Source organism: Moesziomyces antarcticus (assembly GCF_000747765.1).
Source record: "Moesziomyces antarcticus DNA, scaffold: scaffold_v10011, strain JCM 10317, whole genome shotgun sequence".
Taxonomy (NCBI): domain Eukaryota; kingdom Fungi; phylum Basidiomycota; class Ustilaginomycetes; order Ustilaginales; family Ustilaginaceae; genus Moesziomyces; species Moesziomyces antarcticus.
In genome coordinates, this window is record NW_014638999.1 from 186,534 (window position 1) to 208,664 (window position 22,131).

The window sequence follows — 22,131 nt, forward strand, 5'->3', positions numbered from 1 at the left end:
TTCCCCCCTCTGCGTGAAAACAAGCTTGAGCATGAAAGCAGACATACAAGTACAAAGGCGTCTCTACCACCAGCTGCCAGCCTGGGGCGTGCCAGCATCGCCTGCGAGCATGCGGCCAAAGTCGGCCTCGCGCACACCGGGCGCACTGCTACCGGCGCGCTCCGCACCCGGCGTCGCCAGGTCGAGCATCACACTATCGTGCCCCGCCAAATTGCTCGGCGTGCCCACACCCGCCACATCGATCGCTGCATCCTCCACCGCTGCTGCCGCTGGAGCGCTCGCCTCATTCTGCGCAAAGCCAGCCGAGGCGGCGAAGGGATTATGAATGCCCGCCGCCGCCGCGACGGATGCAGTGGCGCCGAGCGGGTTCTGCGCAAAGAACGCCGGGAACTTTTCCGCCGCCTGATGCACGGCGTAGGCCAGCGCCGGGTGTGCCGAGAACGCCGCGGACAGCGTCTGTATGTCCGTCTGGCTCGGTCCACCAGGTACAGGCGGCGAGGTGGCCGATGCCGACGAGGTCGGTGTACCGTTGGAGCCCGACATGGACGGCGGGCCCGATGCGGCTTGCTGCTGCGTCCATGCGCCCCATCCCACGGGCGCAGGTGCCGGTGCCGGTGCCGGTGCCGGTGCATCGCCCGCATCAGCGCCAGGCGCAGGCACGCCCGTCGAGAACCGATTGATCGCCGTGGCAAACGCGTCGTTGAGCTGGTGCGCCACATTGCCCTCATTCCCAAGCGAAGGCCACGACGGTCCGGGCACGCCCGCCGACCCGGGCGCCGACGCCGACGTAGCAGCTGCCTTATCCTCGCTCGGCTGCAGCCTAAACGTGACCGAGTTCGACTTTGCGCGCGCGGGCTTATCCACCACCATGGACTCCTGCCCACCCCCAACCGTGGCCGACCCTTCTACCTGGGGCTGCGGCGACGTGCGTCTCGAACTCGCCGTCGACGCGCGCCCGCGCTTCTCATCGTATCGCGAGCGCTTCTTGATCACATCCGCGCGCATCGTCACGGGCCGATGCTCATTATGCAGCTTGAGATACAGCCCGCACGCATTGCACACGGTATGTCCCGCATCGTCCTTCCTCCACAGCGGCGTCGTATACGTGCCGCAATTGTAGCACGACATCATATCATCCACACCCGCCTCGCCCTCACGCGACGGCGACCCGGCACGCGATCCGGGCGCCGACGCACCCCCCGGCGTCGCCGAGGGCGTCATGTGCCCCGCGTGCGAGTGGCTGTGGTGGCTCTTGAGGCTCTTGGGCCTCGGCGTCTTGTGCAGCTTGAGGTAGAGCCCGCAGGCATTGCACAGCAGCAGGTCGTTCGGATCGCGCCGCCACAGCGGCGTCGAGGTGGCGCCGCAGTTGGTGCACTGCGCCTGCGTCGGCTGCGCGTTGGTGGCGATGCTCGGCGTCGAGCTGCCCGGCGGCAGCGCATCCGGCTTCCGGTTGAGCTCCGGGTTGATCGCTGTGAAGGCGATGGAGCCGGCGATGCTCTTGCGTCCGCGCGGCTTGGGCTTGGGCATGCCGTCCGAGGAGGTGAGTGCGCCGTCGGTCGAGTGGCGCTTGACGGCGCGCGAGGTGCCGGCGCTCGTCGAGGGACCCGGACTCGAGCCGGAGCGACCGATATGGCCGAGCGAGGGACGCATGGTGGGCGACGAGGGCGCCGAGAGCGAGTCGACGGGGCGGTCAGCGCCTTGAAACGGCCCGGCCTCGGGCGCCAGCAGCGGCGTCGTGGGCACCGAGACCGAGGTGCCGCGCGCGCCAAACAGCGACGGCTGCGGATGCGCGCCGTGGATCGTCGAGACGGAGGTATCAATGTGCAAGCCGCCCATCGGATCCTGCGCATTCGCCACGCTTCCGTACGCCGAGAGGGGCAGATGCGCGTCCTCGGGCAAGCTCTGCGACAGCGCGGGCGCCTTGTCAGCGGCGCCCATCGAGTTGTTGTTCGAGAGCCAGTCGGGCTGGCTGCCCCAGACGCTGCCGACGCTGGCGTCTGGGCTGGGCTCCTTGGACTCTGGGCGCGAGCTGTTCTGGATGTGCGTGCGCTGGGTCTGTTCGGAGAGCTTGCGCATGGTCCTGAGCTCCTCTGCCTTTTTGCGCGCGAGTTCCGACGCCACCTTCTGCGGCTGTGGGTCGGTCTTTTTGCGCCTGTTCTGCTTGAGCTTGACCGGGCCGACGCTCTGACGGCTGGGGCCCGAGGAGGGCGCTGCGGCGCCGCCGGCGAAGCTCTGCACAGACGAGAGGTTCGCAAAGGAGTGGTCGAAGGGCGCGTTGAAGTTGGGCAGGTCGCCGACGGGCAGGCCGAGGTCGGCGAGGTCCATCTGCACGTCCTCCATGCCGCCGAGGCCTGCGAGGAGGCTGTCGAGCGGCGCGTTGAGGTCGATGTGGTGGTTGAGCAGCAGCTCGCGCTCTGCGGCCTCGATGTCCTCGATGCGGTATCCGGCGGATGCGGTGCCGAGGTTGCTCATGCCTGCGCTCGCCATGATCTGGTCAAAAGTAGCACCCGAGTCGACGGCGCCGAATGCGAGCGGGTGGTCCGTGCTGAGCTCCATGGCGTCTGTGCGCGCGGCGTCCGGGTTGGAGGCGGGCGGGGAGAGGTTGAGGGGGAACTTGTTGGTGGTGCCGACGGGCGCGTTCTGGCGCTGGTTGTGTGCGTAATCTCTGGAGGCATCCTTGTTGCCGACGGTGGTCTGCTTGAAGTTGACGGTGGGGTCGAGCGCAAAGGTGTACTGCATGTCCTTCATGGACTGCTTGCTGGCGCCGACGCTGCTGCGAAACTTGCCCTGAAGCTTGGCGACGGCGAGCGCGCGGAGCTTCTGGCGCTCGACGGCCTTTTTGCGCAGCGCCTCGCCCGAGTCGGTCTTGCGGAAGGGCGGGGCGGTGAGCTCGCCGATGGCGCGTCCGCGGTCGCGGTCGAGCTTCTCGCCGGTGGACTTGGAGAGCTTTTTGAAATCGCGACGGCTCTTTACGTCGTCGTTCTCGACCATGAGGTCGTGGAGGTACCAGAGTCGCCAGCTGAGGTTTTCGAGACGCTGACCCTGCTCGAGGTGGGCAGCGACCTTGGTGCATACTCGCCAGGTGCGGAGCAACGAGTCTTCATCGTGCAGGTTGGAGAAGGGGCTGAAGGACTTGTTGCCCTTGACTTTGAGCAGCAAGGGTGCCATGGTGTGCAGCAGCTGCTAGCGGCCTAGGCGGGCCGCAGGGATTGTTGGCGGCTGGGCTTCGGAGCGGCTGAGCTGGAGCGTGTCGCAGGGTGGGTGTGAGTGAGCGACTGTGGATGAAGGGAGTGGTGTGTCGGCGCGGCCGAGTTGAGTTGGACCGCGCTGAGATATGAGATGTGATCGAGCGCAGGTCGCTGACCGGTCCGGGAGCGCCTTGGCAAACGCGTCTTTCGGATGAAGCGCCAAGCCTAAGCCTATTCGAAAGCTCCGTCGGAGGGTATCGCACGTGCAAGGTGTGCGTATGTTGTGCGGGTGCGGGCTCAGGAACGGATGGCCCGATCGAGACGAGCGTTGGGGGGCGGCTCTTTCGATGCGAAGCTCCGAGTCGAGTTTGAGTCTGGAGAAAGGCTATTGTGCGTGTTGGGGTGTGTCGGAAGGGCCGCTGGTGACGGCGCTACTAGCGACCTCCAATCGGCGCTGTGCGTGTACTTTCGGAGTGATGCCGATGCGTCGCGTTTTGAATAGAAAGAGCAGCGGGCACTATTTGCGCTTTTGCGGACGGTGATGACGGGTCAAGATGGTGGTGATGGAGAGCGCCTTCCAAGAAGGACTCGAGGGCCATGCAGAGAGTGGCTTTGCAGTTGGCTTTGCTGTGGGTATGCAGGTCCGCGCCTCTGGATGACTGGGCCAAGAGGCACGAGGCGAGTGCGGGCTTCTTTTGCGAGGCGTGCATCGCTGCTCTCGACGTGCTGCTGCTGCTGCTGTTGTTCGGCAAAGCCCCCAGGGCCCTGGACGGGGAGGGGGAGCGAAAAGGGTCGCAAAAAAGCAGCCTCTCGCCGTGGGGGAAAAAGCCCACCTGAGTGCGAAAAATTCAAAGCAGCGAGAGAGGCGAGGCAGGCGAGGCAGGCGAGGCAAGCGAGGGCAGCTGCATCTGGCTTTGCACTTCTTTGCGCGTCGTGCAGGTGCAGGTGCGGTGCGGCGCTGGATCTGAAGCCGCTGCTCAACGAATTGAAATTGCAAATTGCCGACCTAAAATGCAATTTCAAAAAAAGAGACCCTCCGTACGCGAGAGTTCGTCCGTCGAGTCCAGCCCAGCTTCAGCAAGGCAGGCTACGTAGCCCAGCAGCTGGCTTCTCAGATGAAGCTCCATGCAGACCGTGCACCGCTGCATTGCTGCTCACTTTTCGCGTGGGTTGGGAAAAAACCGCGCGATTTTTGTTTTTTTTTTTTTCATTCTTCTTTTCTTGGGGTAGCCAAAAACAGGCACGGACCCGCTCGCAGCCAAAACTGCAGCCGAGAACTCGACTTCGATCCCCACCCCCACCGCGCGCACCCGCCAAAACTCACCGAGCCAAGGCAGACCAAAACCGAGCAAGCTCCACACGCTAACCCACCCGACTCAGCTTTACCCCACACGCACGTCCAGATTGGCATTGGTATGGCATGGCTAGTGCTGCTCGGTGTAGCGCGCGAAGGGCACACCATCGGCGCCGTACGTCTCCGCTACAACGCCGTACCGCACGCCATGCACGCCCGGCGTCTCGCTGCGCGTCGCAATCAGCTCGGCCACCGCCCCGCTCGCCAGGGCACAGCGCAGCGTCTTGCGCCCCGTCCACCTCGCTCCGTCTGCGTCCGTGTCGTCGTGCAGCTGGATCGCGACCTTGACGTCGTAGGCGTCGGAGAAGTTGCGAACCACAAAGCGGTACCTCCTCTCCGCCTCGTCGTTGTCCTCCGTGGAAGCGAGCGTGGCGTGGATCACGGCCGGGTTTTGATCGGCGTTGAGTCGGCTCGCTAGGATGTTGGCCAGCACCGTCGCTTTCTCTTTGATCGTCTCGGCGTACAGACTGCGCACCGCCGCTTTGCCCGCACCCTGCTCCAAGCGAGGATGCGTGATGGCCCGGATCTGACTGCGCAGCGGGCCGGGCTGAAGCCCGTATACCGCCACCTGACCGCAACGCGCGCTGCTCTCGGTGCGCGGCTGCAGCGCAAAGTGCACCACCACGTCAAGGTCGCGTGGCTCCCACAGCGTGAAGGCGTCGCGCCGGTCGCGTGCACCCAGCGTCGGGAATGCAGCACCAAGCCACCGGCTACGCCACACCTTGCGAGCCTCCCGATGCAGTCCCAGCATCAATCCATCCCACTCGGAAGCATATGCGACACGGGTGAGGTGTAGCTTCACGCCGGCCGCACGTGCACGCCGCGTGTCTCGGCTCAGCAACACATCCTGCAGCCTGGTGGCCGTGTACTCGTCCATGCCACCCTCGGCGCTCGCGGCTTCCACCAACACCTGCTCGCGCCACACCTGCAGCGGCGCAATCACCACACTTTGCGGCATCGCAGACGACTTCGCGAGCTTCCAGCCGGGTCCGAGCAGAGACAGTGCATCCACGCGGATCTCGTCGCTGCTCAGCCGATTCGTCGCCTCGACCGTCACCACGTGCCTGCATTCCGTGCTGCGCTCCGGCTCCGTGGTGACGTTGATCTGCAGCGCCGCAGACACCTTGGTTGACAGCGCTAGCCGCGATAGATACGTCTCGCCATCGCCAGACGAGAACGGCAGCAGCCATGCGATGCTCACCGCGCCTGTTCGGTTGGGCCGCACCGCCAGCCACCGCTCCACCTCCTCGCCCGGCATAAGCTGCCCGCTGCCCAGTACATCCTCCGGACCCGCCGGGTCCATGTGATTCGCCATCGTCGTGTCCTCTGCGCTGGAAGGCACGCCGTCGAAGGTCGCCAGTTCCGGTTGGTCGCACAGCGCACGCAAGTCCTCGATCGGCGCGCCGCCCTCGTTCTTGAACACCACTTTGAGCCGCGCTTGTTCGCCCAGCAGCATGTGCGCGGGTGCATGCACGATGCGTGCAGTCAGAGTCGGGCGCGCCGCATGAACTGACACCGCCAAGCTCAGCTCGCGCCCATACACCACCGCCGCCCGCTGCTCCTTGGTCGCATTCAGCCGCTGCCCCTTTTTCACCAGCGGCTGCACGAGTTCGATCGCATCCGCCAGCCGGAACGTCACGCTGGCCACGCGCAGCGCCTTGGCCTCTTTGCTCGCTCGCATCGCAACGCTGATCCGTCGATGCTCAGAGGCGCCCAGCACCATCCGCCCCGGATCCTCCGTCTCCACATCGCTGAAATCGTCCTGATCGGGAGTGTCGTGCTTGAGCACAGGGCGGATATGGTCAACAGCAAGTTCAACGCCGAGCGGATTGTGCAGTGCTATCTCGAGCCAGAACGTCTGGCCGACGGGCACTTCCCTCGCCTGCGTCGATGTTTTGCTCGTCGGCCTCTTGCGTCTGCTCTTCGACCCGTCCGCATGCGTTCGCTCGCCCAACCCACTCGCCACCAGTTGCTCCTCCAGCCGCTCCCACACCTCCTCGTCCACCGCCGACGTCGCCGAGGCGCTCGACTCGGGCACGAACCGCAGCGACGCCGACGCCGCATCGAACATAGGTACGGGCAGGGCCAAGGCGGTTGCAGCCGCGCCTGGGATGGAGTCTGGCTGCTCTCCCGCGCGCGCCGAGTACTTGTACGCCGTCTGGACCGCTTTGAGGAACGTGTCGTGCTCTACACTCGAGTTGGCGCTGGGGCGGACGAGGCGCACGAGGTGCGCGAGCGCGGTGTCCGAATCGCCGTCGTTGTACGCCTGCATGCCGAGCTCGTGTTCGATGTGGTTCTCGACCAGCGTCCAGCCCTTGTCGCGGTACACGACGGCGGCATTTGCATAGCAGCGTAACGAGAGCGCCTTCTGCCCGCACGCCTGGTACTTGTGCGCGGCCATGACGAGATGCAGGGCGTACTTGCGCAGCGCCGCACGCGGCCTTAGCTGCAAACACGCCAGCGCCGCCTGCTCGAGCAACAGCGGCGCCAGCACCTCGTCCGAGCGCTGCGACATGCGCAGCAGCCCCGCCGGAGCCGGTCGCAGATAGCCCAGCATCCGGTAGGCCTCGTAGTACAGCAGCGTGGCGCGCAGAGCGTTGTTCTCGTCCATCGCGGGCGCTGCACGCGCCGCCGATCGCAGAGTGTACTCCTGACACGCCTGCGCAAGGTAGCTGTCCACATCGATGGGCGCACTGCGTGCCGTGTACATGATCATCAGATGCGACAGCCCAAACATCTCGGTCGCCGCTGCAGAGTGCCTGTGCGCCTTGTCGCCCGCAAAGTCCTTGCGGCCCAGGTCGTACATGGACGCAGCCAGCTTGTAGTCGCGGATGGTAAAGGCGAAATCCGCCAGACGCCGCGTCTGCGCCTCAATCGAGGTGTACGGATACCACTCGTTTTGCGCATCGTACCCGCCCGAAGTCGCAAGCCCACCGGGCGTCGAGGAGCCGCTGCCGCTCTTGTCGCTCGAGCCACCCACACTGACGCCGCCGAACAGCTTGCGCGACGCACCGAACAGCCGGTTGGTCAGTCCGCGCCGCGAGTTGGCCAGATGCTCGCCCATGTGCTGCACATAGCGCTCCATGAACGGCACGATCGACTGCGCGGTCAACTCGCGGATAAAGCCTTTGATCCGCTTCACGTCCTCCTCGTCCAGCACAGCAGCCAGATTTGCGCGCGTCGGATCACCCGGTGGGCTCATCGGATTCGGCGAAGTTGGCAAGGTCGGCACGTAGGGCGACCAAAGCGCAGCCAGCTTGGCGGGCGCAGCGGGCCTGTCGTCCGGAGCACTGTTGATGGCCAGCAGGCAGCAGTGCAGGCCGTACGTCTTCTTGATCTGCTCGAGCATCTCCTTTGAGCTGCTCAGGTCGGGGCCCGACGTGCGCACGTCATGGATGAGAACGTAGTACTTGAGCACGTCCGTGTTGATGAAGGGCTGAGCGGGGAACGGCGACGCCTGCGAGGTGACTTCGTACAGCTTGGCAAAGTCGTTCATCGGATCCGGCGATGCGGACGACACCGCGAGAAGCACCGCGACCGGATGTCCGAATGTTTCGTGCTTGCAAACGGGTCTTTGGCTAAACGCCAGCTGCTGGACGGCAGCGAACCACGGCGTTGTCTCTTCGAGCGAGCCTCGCTGCAGCTTGGCCAGCGTTTCTTCCAGTGCTTTCCCTGCTGCTTCCTTGTCGTCAAGCTCGTTGAACGCATTGTCCGATCCTGTGTGGTGCTGCTGTCCAGCTGCATTCGGCTTTGGGACCTGAGCATCCCACTTTTTGATGTTGGTGGCGATCAACTGGTTGACCTGGTCGAGCAGCTCTTCTGCCGGATTGACCGCACGCGCAGCCTGAGCGTTGAACATCGAGTACGGATCGAAGCGGAGCGGGAAGCGATCGCAGACGCGCGTCTCGAGCTGCGAGGTGCGCACCGACAGCCGCTCCACCGAGAACTCGAACGGCCGCAGCAGCGTCGACAGATCCGGGATGCCGTTGAACTGGATCACCCGGTCCACATCGGGACTCGAGAGCACTGCTACGCGCGGCGACAGCGCTGCATGGATCCGAAGGTCGCTCATGTCCTCTAATCACCGCGTCGGTCTGTCGCACGGACTGGGTCAATGGACAAGCCTCGGTTGATCTAGAAGTCTAGGCGGAGGATGACATGGCTTGGCGCCAAGGGGTGTGATGTCGTGACGTTATCGTAGAGGTCCCAGAAGCGAACAGGCGGGTATAACAGCGAGATGCAGATTCGGTCTATGAATGGGTGAAGATGTAAGAAGGAGACAAGGTGAACGGTGGGGCAAACGCATTCAGAGGGTCCGTGTGTCGTGCCCGTCTCCACTTGCGAAGGGGCGGCTTGGAAAATCTCAGTGTGTCAGATCGCAGTATTTCGATCCCTCACGTGGTGGCGTGTCGCTACGACCCTTCATCCTTCAACGCGGCGGCGGATTTTAACGGAGCGGTGACTGCGGTCAGCCATAACGATGCGTCGGCTGGCGGTGAGACAGAGAGGACATACTTGATAGAGTGCCGATCAGGCGCGTATGTAAATGTCGAGGAGGTAAGAGCTTGAATATACTGTGTTCGAGGAGTGATTCGAGGACGAGGTGTCACCGCCGGGGTGACACCTTGTCCTCCAGGATCCTACGCTTCCAAAACATGGTGACGTGGCTCCTGTTTTTCCTGTCGATAGGGTTCGCTCCCGGATGCGGCCGGGCAGCAGGAGTGTTGATGGTTGAGGAGCTCTTAAGGGCCGAGCGAGGCCAGTCTAAAACGAGGACCAAACGTACGCATCTCGCGGGTCAGGCGTAGCGCGCGTGCCAGTGAACGTCTGGCGGACGTGTGGATCCGAAATGGGCCGTGTTGTGGTGTCGTCCGTAGCAGACAGTCATGCTGAGAGCAGGATCACGACGAAGGAGGTAGTTTGGCGACGCAGGGAAAGGCGACAACGACCACAACGGCAAATGTAAACAATATTTTAAGGCCCAAGAGGTAGCAGCGAACGACAGCCGACCAGCGGGGTGACGGTAGCAAGGCGTTACGTAGCAGCCGAAGAAAGGTCCGACTCGAAAGCGCGAGAAGACTAAGCTTGAGCTCTAGTCGAAACAACCGTGATCAGAGAGGGAAAACAAGCTGGATAACCAGAGTTTCACCCGGGCGTCAGCATCAGCCAGCGGATCTGTACGTCTCGTGCCGCATCCTCACAACGAACCACAAGGTAAGAACGACCACAAAGGCGAACGTGAAAAAGCAGATAAGATATATCAAGAATACCGGCGAGAAATCTATGCGCTAGCGAACCCCCTTGGACCGGAGGCGAGCGAGATTATACGCCTCCATCTCGGCCTTGCGCTCTGCCTCAGCATCCGCCTCTTGAACCGCATCAATCGAGCGCAGCAACGATGCAGCCGAGTCCGCATCCATCGCATCGTAGTGCGACTCGAGGTGCTTCATCACCGCTTCCTGCGTCGCAGCGTCCGTGCCCTCTTCAAACTCGACCTCGAGCGTCCCATCGTGCGCGGCGTAGACCGACGTCCCCGCGACCGAAGCAAGCAGCCGGTCTGCGCTGTATTCCTCGGCGTGGTCTGGATCTCTAGAACCGACAGACTCGGCATCGCCAGACAGAGTGGCAGACTGCGCGTCATCGCCACTCGACGTCGCTCGATCCGCTCGGTCCACCAGACTGCGCAGCTTGTTCTTGAGCGCCTCGCCGCCCAGGCCATTGATGAGGTCGCGGATCTTGAGCGCCGAGTTCTTGGTCTGCCACTGCGTCCAGAGCATCTGCTTCTGGTTGTTGGTCAGCCCGCCCACCTGGCCACGCTCACCGCCCGAGTAGATCCCCGACGTCGGCGATGGCAGGTGCGATTCCTCCGGCGCACTAGGCTCCCAGAAGCGCTTGCTGCCCTGCCCGGCCCTTGCCCACTGGCCCTCCTTAGGCACGAGCAGAGGATGCGCCTCTGTCGTAAAGACATACTCGTCAAGCGAGATGAGCTCGGGCGGCGAAAAGAGCAGGTAGTAGTACTTGAACGTCTCGGCGAACGTAAAGCTCTCCATGCTGTCGGACCAGTCGGCGGGCGAGCGGTTGACGTCGTAGATGGCGCTGAAGCCGGCGTCGGTCATGCAGTGCGTTACCCACGAGGCAAACATCTGCCATCCGCGCTCTTGCCACACCGCGTCGCCCGTGATGCGCCACATGTAGAACACCGACTCGATCGTCTCGGGTCGGTTGAGGTAGCTCGTGTGGACGCTGCGCACGCCGACGATCGGATTGCCGCGCGGCTTGCCTCGTCGCGACGTACCATCGGGAAGGCTGATGAGCTCGAAGCGGTCATCGTCGTCGTTGGTGTAGAAGATGAGGTTCTCGGGACCAATGCCGGTGGTCGAACTGTTGTAGGACCACCAGCACGTCCCCGTGATGCCCTTGGCTAGATCGATGTCGTCGGCGCGCTCCGTCATAATGCGCGAGCCAAGACCAAGCATACCGCCGCTGAAGCAGGCCAGATGCTCGAGCTTGGCGGTATACCGGGAGCCAGAGAGCTCGCCGATGGTCATGAGGCTCACGCCCGGCACCGTGTCGATGCGGGAGATGAGCAGCTTCTTTGCTCCTTCGATGGCATCCGAGTACATGCGGCTGTACTGTTCGAGGCGTCCGCCGAGCAGCTGATGCTCCTTGATGAGGTACTCGTAGTACGAGTCGGCCATGCCGCCAAACGAGATGGTGCCGTACGAGATGTTGCGCTCCGGGTAGATCATGTTGGGAAAGAGAGTCTCGATGCGACCGGCGGCGGTCATGTTGCGATCGAGCCAGTCGGTGGTGCGCTGAACACGGTCAAAATAGGTGCGGTTGCCGGTGACCTGCCAGAGCCGCGTAAACTCGAGGAGCAGACTGCCTGCTTCGGCGAGGATGACGCTGCCCGACTGGTCGAGAGGCTTTCTGGAGGGATGTTCGGGCGTCTCCATCATGCGGATGCGCCCTGCAGGCACGCCAGTGATCGTGTCGAAGGCAGGGAGAATGAGCTGTGCGAGCTCCTCTGCGCGATCGCGCATGAGCACGTCACCGCTCAAGTCGTATGCTGAGACAAAGCCGCCGAGGTAGCGGATGGCGGTCTCGAAGACGGGAATGCGACCGTCGGCGTTGCCGTATGCGCTGCGATCGCCACCAACGAGGCGGAAGTCGATATCGCGCACGTGCTGCCTTGCCAGGTCGTACTCCTTGGGGAGACCCATGACGAGCAGCGTGTCGAGTGCGTCGACGATACTGGCACCCCATCCATTGAAGGGGTCCTGTGCGCTCTTGGAGACAGGACGGAGCTCGTCGTGGCCCCATGCATGCTTCTTGTAGCCCTCCCAGGCGTGGATGAAGGCATTGCGCACGAGCTTCTGACGACGTGCGACGAGTTCGTCTCGGGCTGGGTCGTTGCGGCGCCCCGAATGACGCGTGGCATCCTCAAAGGCATGCTGCACCTTGGGAAGCGCCTTGGGAAGCGCCTTGGGAGCGGTGGACAGTTCCTGGACGGGAGGCTTCCAGCCGTCCCACGGGGCTTTGCGCCAGTCGGGTTCTTGTGGCTGCTTGTCGGGATGGTTTGCATCGGCAGCGTCGGTCTTGGATTGATCGTTCCAGACGCGTGTTGTCCAGATCTCCGGGGTGATGGAGGGGGCCTTGTGTGGCCAGGGAGGCGGCTGGAGCACGGGATCACGATCTAGGAGGCTTTCCAGATAGGCGGGCAGCTCGCCGCGATGCGGGTTGGTGTCCTTGTAGAGCGAGGCCTGGGTTGGCGGCGTGCCGATGTAGCTGACCTCGCTGAGGCGAGGAGGAAAGGAGTCTGGACCGAGCTCGGCTGCTGTGTCGAGGGCGAGCGTGTCGGACACATTTGCGGTAGAAGAGGGATACCACGAGTCGGGCGATTCGGGCTTTGGGCGCAGCCATTTGGGCGGTTGCCATGCGGGCCAGCCTTCTGCCTTGAACTTTTTGACCGGGTCCATGTCCATGACGAAGGGTCCGACGAGCAGCACCTGTACCGAGACGATGAGCGCGACGAGCACAAAGATGACGAACATCTTGTGCTTTGCGATCCAGGAGATGAGGTGGGACGAGGTGGAGCTGCCCACCTGCCGCGAGTTGATGGGCAGGTAGGAAGCTGTGGGTGTGCTGCCGAACATGCTGGTCGGTGACTGGGCCTGTTCAGCAAGCGCCTGTGTCTGATCGTCGGCCGCTTCGGACGTCTGCTTTAGAGTCAAAATCTTGCGCTGGCGAAGCGAGGATGGTGGAATCGAGCTAGCTAAACTGCCTACATTCGGGAAGGCAGCGAATTGTGAGGCGGTGTCGGTCGTCGATGCCGGTTCAGACGACGAGCTCGGGATGGTGCCGGCCGGATGGGAAGCAGACGCTGCGTCCAGCGAAGACGAAGCTGCGTCCGAAATGGCTGTTCCGACTCGCTTTTCTGAGCCTGTCGGCGTGGTGGAGGGCGAAGGCGGTGACGATGACGCTGCGGACTGCTGCTGTGAGGTATCTATGGAAGATTCGGAGGAAGCGACGCCGACGGACTGGGAGCTGGAGGAGGAGGAGGTTGGGAGCTCGTGTGCGTCTGCAAGCGGCGGATCCTGCAAGCCCATCAAAGGCGACGCAAAGCTTTCGGGGCGTGGACCGAACGAAGGGTGAGAGGGGGAGGGTGGCGAGCACCAAGAGCTGTCGGTGTTGGGGCGGAGGCGGTTAAGCGTCGATGCGTCCAAGTGCGCTGACCTGCGTGTGCGCGCCCGTGAGGGTGAGGATAGAGAGAAGGCGGCGCATCAGGCGTCACACGACGAGCGATGAAGAGTCCGGACCAGAGCGCGAGAGGCTGGCGGAGACGCGGGGCGCTTTGCACTTTTCTTGGCTTGCAGCGCGGGTGCAGCATGCGAAGAAAGCCAGATTCCCGTCGGGCTGCAGCCGAGAAAAAAAGGTCGCCTCCGCCTCCGTCCTTGCGCTCTCTGAGCCTTTCAACCGCTTCGAGACCAACACCGGAGTTCCGCCCCAGGTGACAATACAGCAAACAGTTGCATCTTTGCATCGCATCGCAAGTCCGGATCTTACGGTTGTGCAGGCCGACATCGGAGCTTCCTCTCATTGGCGGAGCCTCCGATAATTCATTCGATCCTCCAGCCATTTCCAAGTCGCAAGTGGCTCGACCGACCTGCACACTATCAGACCCAGCAAAGATGCACTCCACATCGACGGGCTTGACGTGCGTCGGAACGCGCTCCTTTCGGCGGCAGCCGATCATCTCATCTTGCTGCCATCAGCCCATGCAGAATACACACATGCAATGCATACGAGAACGGGTCGTATTCCGGGATGCTGCCAGCTCAGCAGATTGAGCAATAAAATACAGGGCACAACGGGACAAGGAGCGCGCTACGGCTGATACGAGCCGTGAGCCATACGGAAGAACGAGCGAAGCAATCAGAAAGAAAGACTCGAACACAACGAGATGGTCCGCACAGCCAAGCGAAGGCTTGAACAGCGGCCATGGGTATAAAGGGTGCCCCCGGAAGGGCGTGGAGAGAGGTGGAGGGCACACAGCGTCTGCGATGCGCTTAGAAGAAGTGCTGATGCGACGCACCATGCTGCGAGTGCGCCTGGGGATGCGCGTGGGCATGCGCATGCGCGTGGTGCGCGACTTGCGACGACTCCGCGGCCGCGCCGGCGCCAAAGTGGCCGTGGCCATGGTGGCTGTTGCCGTTGTGCACGTCGTGGTTGAACATGAAGCCATTCGAGGGAGAGGCGTCCGAGTGCTTGTACTGCACGTTCCACCAGTTGGTCGGATCCGCCGCAGTCTGCCAGTCCAGATTCGCCTCGTGCTGCTGAGCAGCGGCCGGGGCAGCAGGCGGTGCGGCGGGGGCAGCCATCGGAGCAGCATGGTTCGACTCGAGGTGCGAAGCCTGCAGCCCGAACCACTGGTCCAGCCTCTCGCGGTGCAGGAACTCGCGCTCGGGCAGGCTCGAGGCCTCGTTCTCCGACCACTGCGATGCGGTGCTCGGTCGCGCCGTCGCCGCCGCCGTAGCCCAAGGGTCCATCGACTCGGCCACCGACGAGCGGTGGTCGCCAGGAGACGCGTCCACGCCGCGAGCAAAGTCGAATCCTGTCGACATGCCGTCCGACGAGGCGCTGTCCAGCGACATGGTCAGAGACGGGTCAGTGGGGTGTCCCACTACACCGCCGAAGGTGTGTCCATCCGAAGCGCCGCTGCTGGCAGCCATGAGATGAGACGACCACATCAGCGAGTCCACGTCAGCCGACGAGCCGACGTTGGTCGAGTGCGCTTCGTTCATCCACCTCGACAGCAGCATCGACTCGCGCTCCTCGTCCGAGCTGCGCAGCAGATCGCCCGCAAGATTCTCGATGGCATCCTTGCACTTGGCGCCGATGGGCGTGATGCGACCCATGTCGACCAGCAGGCGCACGCACGTCTGCAGCAGGCTCACCCACTCGCGCGCCTCCTCGCTGCTCGGCTCGTCCAGCAGCGACACGAGCGGCACGAGCGCGCTCTGCGTGAGGAAGTAGATCGCATGCCATGCCATGGCCTGGTTGTGAGGGTGCGAGTCCCAGAAGGCCGAGATGGAGCGGATGTTGTTGCTCGCCATCCTTCGGCACAGCGCAATCGCCTGCTTGACCGCAGGACGCAGCGCCGGGCGAGGTGCGCCGCGGTCCCGCGCAGCCGCAGCCGCAACCGAGTTGGAGAGCAGGAACGGTCGGAACATGACCATTCGAAAGTTGTTGCACCTCCATCGCAGACGCGCCGAGGCGACCGAGAAGGACGCAGGACGCGGGCCAGCATAGCCGTCGTCCATGTAAGCCGGCAGGCTGTCGACAAACTCTTCCGTCTTGAGGTCGAAGGCGCGCACCTCTTCGATGGTGGGGTTGGGCCCCTTCATCAAACGCGCCTGCAGCGGCATGCTGATCTTCGAGGCAAACTTGGCGTGGATGGCCAACGTGGAGCTCAGCGTGGCCTCGGACACCTCGGAAGGCAGCTCGTCCGAGGTCGGAGACATGGCCGTCTCGTCGAGATTCTGGGGAGGCGCCACGTCGGCGTTGATGCTCAGCAGGCCGTTGGGGCGTGCCATGCTCACGCACGTGTCGGCCTCCATGGTGAAGAGCGTGTACCACAAGCGACGACCGAATTCACGGTCGAAGGCGGGCATGTCACGCGCCTGGAGCGCAGCCTCCGAGTGGAGACCCATGGCGATGGCCATGCGCAGCGCACTTCCGAGCACCATCCAAGCACTCGAAAAGAGGTTCTTCTTCTGGCAGTAGGTGGCCATCAGAGTGAGCGCCTGCACCGACATGATCTCGGCCTTGTCAAAGAGCACGGCGTTGTAGATCTGCTTGGCGCGCTCATAGAAGACCGTGTCCACGTCCACTTCCTCAGCCGAGACCCTGCGCTCGAAGGCGCCGAGCGCAAAGACCATGTTGACCAGCATGGGCCAAGCAGGCAACTGCGGAGGGCAGACGGTACCCTGAAGCTGGGCACGGAAGGTGGCAGGGTGGAGGATGGGGTAGGAGGTCAGGTGGAACTCGAAGAAGGACTCGAGCAGGTCCACTGCGAAGCGCTGGCTCTCCGAGTCCCAGGCAGCAAAGGTGACGTTGTCCGGCAGGGCAGACGCGTTCTGCATCTGCATGGCCGAGGTGGCCGATGCCGAGGCGCTGGCGAGACCCTCACACGACACATCCAGCCCACCAGCCGAAGCCGAGCGGGGAGCGGCGTCGTGGCTGGCGAGCGTCTGGATGGCCGAGAAGTCGGCCTGGCCCGCCGACTTCCTGCCGAGGCTCAACTGCGAAGCGATCTGGAGGGCGGCGTTGCAGCTGGTGAGGCTGACAAAGTTGCCACCACCGAGGGCATCGACGTCCTTGGACGAGTTGGCAGCGTCGCCCGAAGGCTTGGAGGAGGGGGAAGCGTCGTCGGCAAGGTCATCGTCGTTGGCATCGTCGTTGGAGCCGCCGGACATGGAGCGGGGACGCTTCTTGGATGGCGACGAGGGAGCGTGGGTGGCAAAGCCGCAAGTGTGCATGGTGCCCTCGCCGGTCAAGGAGCGGTTGGGCATGATGGGCTGGGTGGCACGGCGCTGAAGAGCGGGGCCGGCTGCCGAAGGCTTGTCAGCCGAGGCTTTGCCAGCTGCGGTGTTGCCCAATGCCTGAAGCTCGGCGATCTTCCTGTTTGCATCTTCGAGCTGAGTCTCGAGGGAGCTGACGTATTGGCGGGTGATGGGCGATCGCTTGGGAGGGTCGACGTAGGCGCACGACTTGGTGCGGCTGTGAGTGATGCATCGGCCGCAGAAGGGGAGGCCGCCATCGCAGCGCATCTTGCGCGACTTGCATTCGGTACACGCACGGGCGACTTTGGAGCGGCCATCGCTTGTGCCGGGCTTGCCGAGATCGCTGGGGTGGATGTTGTCGAAGCCGGTGTTGCTGTAGGGGAGGAAGGCGAACTGTCCAGGCTGAGCATCGTTGGGGTTGATGTGGACGGGGCCCGGGCCGAAGCTGGGCTGGTTTTCTGCTTTGATGAAGCCCATTATGAATTAGGAGATGAGGTGGGTGGATAGCAATGGGGTAGTGGCGTAGAAAAGTTGACTATTTGACCAAATGGCGAGAGGCCGGTGGTGATTGCGGAGACCGATGTGGGGATGGCCGCGAAGCTGAAAGTGGTGGGGAAGGGGCTATGACAAATGCTCGAGGGCCGTCAAGCAGCGGATGTTTTGGCCATGGATCTATCAACGAATCCGAACAAGAAGGATGAGCAATGTCACACAGGCGCCAGGGTCGAGAGATGGGCTGGGCGGCTCTGCGATGTAGATGGCGAATATGCTGGACGAAGGCGCGTGATTGAATCTGAAGGCGAGATCAATGAGCCTGGCTGAGAGTGTGGCGATTGGAGTCTCCACTAGAAGTAGGTCGTAGGTGTAGATAGTCGAGTAGCAGTGCTGTTTGCCACTTTGTTTCCGTTTTGATCGTCGAGTCTTCTTGAGCTGACGATGGACTAGGGGTTGGAAGGAGTTGTAGGGCGTGAGGGTTGGGGAGGGAGAAGAAGAAGAAGGTGATGGTGACGTTGGTGTAGGAAGGAGCGGGACACGACGGGAGGGGGCTTCGAGGATCACGCGAAGGAGGGGAGGCAATGCTTGACGAGGCTACAGTCGATGGCAAGCCAGCAGCAGGCAGCACCACGACACGAAGACAGGGTCGACGACGGGCAGCGGAGGGGAGAAAGCGGGCTATCAATCAGGCAAGTGAGCATGAGGATGTCGCCACGGACTGCTGTTGCGCCTGGCGTTGTGCGAAAGATAGCAAGACCTCGACCGAGCTGCTTCGCCCTGCGATTCCACGCTCTCCCTCTCTCTCTCTCTTTCTCTGGAGAGCGGACGGGGGGCGCGGAGCGGAGAAGCTCCAGTAAGGCTGCAGAGAGGCCCAGATCGCTTGCGAGCCGCCCGCGAAAGAGAGCGAGAGAGGGTATCAATCAGTGGCGCAAGAACACAAAGGCGCGCTCGAAACTGGCGTCGGGCACTTTCTGACTCTACGGTAAAGTCGAGCCGGCAGAGCAGAGCGAGAGAGTCGATAGGCGAGCCGACATCCGGGGGAGAGAACAAGCTGCAAAAAAAAGAGGTGAAAACGGGGGAGGCTGAGCGACGCAGTGCCAAAATGAAATGCAACTGCTCCCGAGCTGGCGTCGAGCCAGAGCTTGTTGGTACCGTATCAGGAGCAAGGGCACGACGCCAGAGGCTGAATGAAACCGATCTGGCAGAGTCACACACACACGCTCACACCCCCACTTGGCGAGTCAAAGATCCGAGTCAGGGCAAGACGCCCGAGGAGTCGCTCGAGTTGACTGACTCTGCCTGGGAGATCCGGCGGAGGAGACGGGGCAGCCGAGCCCACAGTGCAGTCGAGCGAGGCGAGGCGAAGCGAGGCGGAATTGCAGTCGAGCAGCAAGAAGAGGAACATGGGGAAATGCGCCATGCGGAGTCGACCGAAGCCTGCTGATTGCGTCCCAGACGAGCTGTAGCGTGGCCGCAGGGTCTTTTTTGCGCGGTTGCGAACCTCCCAGCCACAGTGGTGTAGCGCCTCTCCTCTCGTTTTTTTTTCTTCTTCGCTGGTCCCTCGGGAATTACGTGACAGAGCGAAGGGACAGGCAGACGAGCTCAGCCAAAGAAAAAAAGAAGCCTGCGATAGAAACTTTGAAGAACCGAACAACAAGCCCGCGCTGATTTGGCACTCAGCGCAGTCTAAGCCGCTTGGGATTGCTCTCGTGGGTTGCCGCTGCTGCTGCCCCGCTCGGTCTTGGTCTCCAGCACAGCACAGCCCGCGCTCCCCGAAGGAGAATGGGCGCCTCCCTGTCAAGATGCGTGTCAGATGGCCCCGCAGAAAGGACAACAAGACACCGCCATCACCCGCCGTTCCAGTGGGACCAGTGGGACCAGTTCCACCAGTGTGACCAGTGCTCTTGGCCCGCAACGGCGAGGGAACAGCTCGTCACTGCTGACAGCAACACATTCGAAAGCGCATGTCGGATCAGCTGCCGCTCCAGAGCAGATAAGCAGTCCCATCTGAAAGCGGGTGTGGAGACGGTTGCAGCGAATCAGTGCAGGTCATGCCGAAGTTTCAAGGGCGTTTGCGTTGCCGCGGCTTTGCGGTCCGGGACAGCTACTGTAGCCGCAGCTGGAAGCGTGGATGGTGCCATATCGGCGGGACGGCGGGACGGCGTGGGTAGATTGCACACGAGCTGCATGGACGTGGACGCCCGCGCGTTATCTCGAAAAGGCAGGCCAGATGTCGCTTTTCTTCTTGATTGGAGTTGAGCTGAAAGGCAGCCGAGAAGCAGCCTAGAGGGCGCAGGCGCGGTGAAAGCGAGAAGAGGAGAAAGCCGGAGGGTTCGAATGTCCGAATCGTGCAGCAGTGCAGCACCTCACAATGGGCCTGGCTGCCTTGACAACTGTCCTTCCGAGGTCACTCTACGCGGTCCTGCATCACTCTGATTCAGGCAAGTTTGCAAGTTCGACACCTTTTTGTCGCTGATGCTGATGCAATGCAGGTTGACCGGCAGTGATTTGCAGCCGCTCATCGGCATGATCCGATGGCGAGGCCGAACGTGTCTGTTTGTGTGTCTGCGAAAAGGAAGAAAAGCGCACTTGCAAAAAAAAGAGGGCCTCGCTCTGTCTCTCGTTATCGCGCCATTTTCGCAGCCAACCCACGCGGTGCAGCCCAACGTGATTCGAACTTTTCTGAGACGCGGCCAGACTCGACGGTCGAGCGGTACCCAATCAACGTGCGCGCTACCAAAGACACGCTAGTCGACGCCCGTACCTACATGTGCTGCTCGGCGCGACTCACGCTCGCTCGCGCTGGCACACCTCGCCTCCAACTCGCCTCGACTCGCTTGAGACTCGCCTGAGACTGACCGTGCCTTGCCTTTTTCCAGCCCTTCAGACGAGCTCCATTGCCCGAGACCGTCAACATCCGTAGCATATCGAGGCGCCAACGAGACAAAAATGGCAGAGCGTCATTCATGGCTCATGTCCATGACAGCGATCCGTCCTGCTGACAGCCGCCACGAGCGATCTAGGCGAACATCATGGCGCCTGCGTACCACGGTGCTGACCAGTAAGGCCACGACTCTTTGCTAGCAGATCGAGACGTGGCCAATCGCCGGGCAGTGCAGTGCTTTCTCCCTCTCACTCTCTCTCTCTCTCTCTCTTCCTATCTTCGAGGTCGTCTCGCGGCCAATGACCCGCACGCTGTCGTTAAGAGCTCGATTGCATCTTTCCGGCAACGGAACTCATCGCGGGGCAAAAGGGAGGCGGGCTGGTTTTGAGATCCGCTGCCGTCGGAACGACAAAGCGGGCGAGCTGCTCTAGGGAAGGAATTACAGCAGGGTCGACTTCAGGGTCCAGCTCGCAGTGACACTTGTTCGCCTGTCACCTCTCTTGCGGCAGGGGCAACATCGCTTCTTCGCGCGCTCGCCTCTCGACGAGCTCGGTGGCAACAGCCCCAGCCGAGCATCTTGGCGTCCGGCCTCGTGTCCGCTAGGCTGCGGGCTCGGTGACCAAGTCTGCAGCGAGCGTTGAAGTCGAGCTGGCTGGCCTCGTTCGCCTCCGATGTCGCGTGCTGGGGTCGAGTATCCAGCCTAACATGCTCACACGGGCGAAGTGCAGAACGACACACGGAGATCTCCGACCCACCGCCTCGACGCGCAATCGCCACTGGCTCTCGGTTGAGAAAGTCGAGCTCTCCCGCTTTTGCAGCTCAGCAAGCGAGGCTGATGTCCTACTCGCTATTCCGGCTTTTGCACGGAGGCGACGCTGCTTCAACCAGCGGGTCAAATGGCGTCCACTTGATTGCGAACCATGCAGCCATGCTGTCAACGCAATCCTGATGGAACCGACTCCTCGTCTTGCACAGGATCTATTTCGGTCGCTTGGAGCCAGGACCGCTGCGACAGACATGTCCCACACTGGCCTCGCCCTCTTGTCTCGTCTAGCCCCCTCCTTTTTCCGAATTCCGAGCGACAACGCCAGCGACGCAGCCTAGCGCGATTCATTCCGGCGAGTACGCCGAGCGACGAAACAAGCGACGCTTGCCGATCTCGATCATCCGTCAACCCAACGGTCAGGGGCCACAGAGATGTAATCAGGCGACCAGATGGGCTCCAGAGTCACAGAGGGAAACAGATCCGGCTGGCCAGCTTTCTCGCCGAAGCCTGGATTGCGGGGATAGGGCTGCAAGTGGTCGTCTCTTATTGGTCCCCCAAACCATGCTGAAGCCAGTGGGTGTGACCCTTCGGTCGGGCGCCGCCGGCCGCATTGTTCGTCTGGATCGCGATGGCGCCGTGCAGACAATGCGCAGTGTCGTCCTACCCCACAAAAGCTAAAGCGCTTTCGGCAGCACAAGCCGAAAGCTGCGGTGCTCGTACAATCACGAGCTCGCGCGAAGAATTGCCACGGCGGAGTCTGAAGAGATGGCGCGATGGTCGGTTTTAGTGGATGCAATGGCTTTATCGCCATCCGGACTAGTATCCGGCGCGTGGTCATGCTGCACCACGCTCGCTTCGGTCGTACGCGCGCGATACAGAGATAGCTTACCCAAAAGGTTCGGGCGAGGCAATGCCACGGCAATGCAGTCGTGCTATCTTTCGTCAGGGCTCCACGGCGGTCACGCTGGGTCGCCACCCTATCGAAGCAGCGATACCAGCGATACCAAGTGGTTGCATGAACCGGCCTTCCAAATTTGCGTTATGCACCCACGCCACCGCGCGCCAATGACGCATCTCGGCGGTTGCGGAGAGATAGGCATGCCCAGTGGTCGTCTGCCTCGCAAAGAAGGGCGTGCTGCTTGGAAACGGCGAAGGAAGAAAGCTCGTACGCCCCTTGCATCGGCTGTAACAGCCAACTCTACTCGCTGCGCGTTGCCAAGCGAGTTGCCACTGGCCAGCCTTGCAATCATCAGCCTCGCTCGACGAGTCGAGACGAGCGAGTTAGTCAGCGTCCAGATTTTCGGCCGAAACGTGTTCCTTACTCAAATCTAACACTAAGAAAAATTCGGGCGCACGGACGCACAAGTCTCCACATCGGA

The 22,131-nt window shown here is 62.4% G+C and overlaps 5 protein-coding genes across 5 annotated transcripts; all 5 read right to left on the reverse strand.

The window, feature by feature from the left end:
* Window positions 1-63: 63 nt before the first annotated feature.
* Window positions 64-3,168, reverse strand: PAN0_011d4239 (glucocorticoid receptor-like protein; the record flags this gene model as incomplete). The annotated part of the gene is made up of 1 exon (XM_014800209.1): window positions 64-3,168. The coding sequence occupies one exon, from the start codon at window positions 3,166-3,168 to the stop codon at window positions 64-66; it is 3,105 nt and encodes a 1,034-aa protein (XP_014655695.1).
* Window positions 3,169-4,612: 1,444 nt separating this feature from the next.
* PAN0_011d4240 (uncharacterized protein) lies at window positions 4,613-8,614 on the reverse strand (the record flags this gene model as incomplete). Its single annotated transcript, XM_014800210.1, has 1 exon — window positions 4,613-8,614. The coding sequence occupies one exon, from the start codon at window positions 8,612-8,614 to the stop codon at window positions 4,613-4,615; it is 4,002 nt and encodes a 1,333-aa protein (XP_014655696.1).
* Window positions 8,615-9,830: 1,216 nt separating this feature from the next.
* On the reverse strand, window positions 9,831-13,577 carry PAN0_011d4241 (seven-hairpin glycosidase; the record flags this gene model as incomplete). The annotated part of the gene is made up of 2 exons (XM_014800211.1): window positions 9,831-13,278; window positions 13,537-13,577. The coding sequence occupies 2 exons, from the start codon at window positions 13,575-13,577 to the stop codon at window positions 9,831-9,833; spliced, it is 3,489 nt and encodes a 1,162-aa protein (XP_014655697.1).
* Window positions 13,578-14,111: 534 nt separating this feature from the next.
* Window positions 14,112-17,084, reverse strand: PAN0_011d4242 (Zn2Cys6 transcription factor protein; the record flags this gene model as incomplete). Its single annotated transcript, XM_014800212.1, has 1 exon — window positions 14,112-17,084. One exon carries the CDS (start codon window positions 17,082-17,084, stop codon window positions 14,112-14,114), a length of 2,973 nt encoding a protein of 990 aa, XP_014655698.1.
* A 328-nt stretch (window positions 17,085-17,412) lies between these two features.
* On the reverse strand, window positions 17,413-18,522 carry PAN0_011d4243 (uncharacterized protein; the record flags this gene model as incomplete). Its single annotated transcript, XM_014800213.1, has 2 exons — window positions 17,413-17,780; window positions 18,330-18,522. 2 exons carry the CDS (start codon window positions 18,520-18,522, stop codon window positions 17,413-17,415), a joined length of 561 nt encoding a protein of 186 aa, XP_014655699.1.
* Between the last annotated feature and the right edge of the window lie 3,609 nt (window positions 18,523-22,131).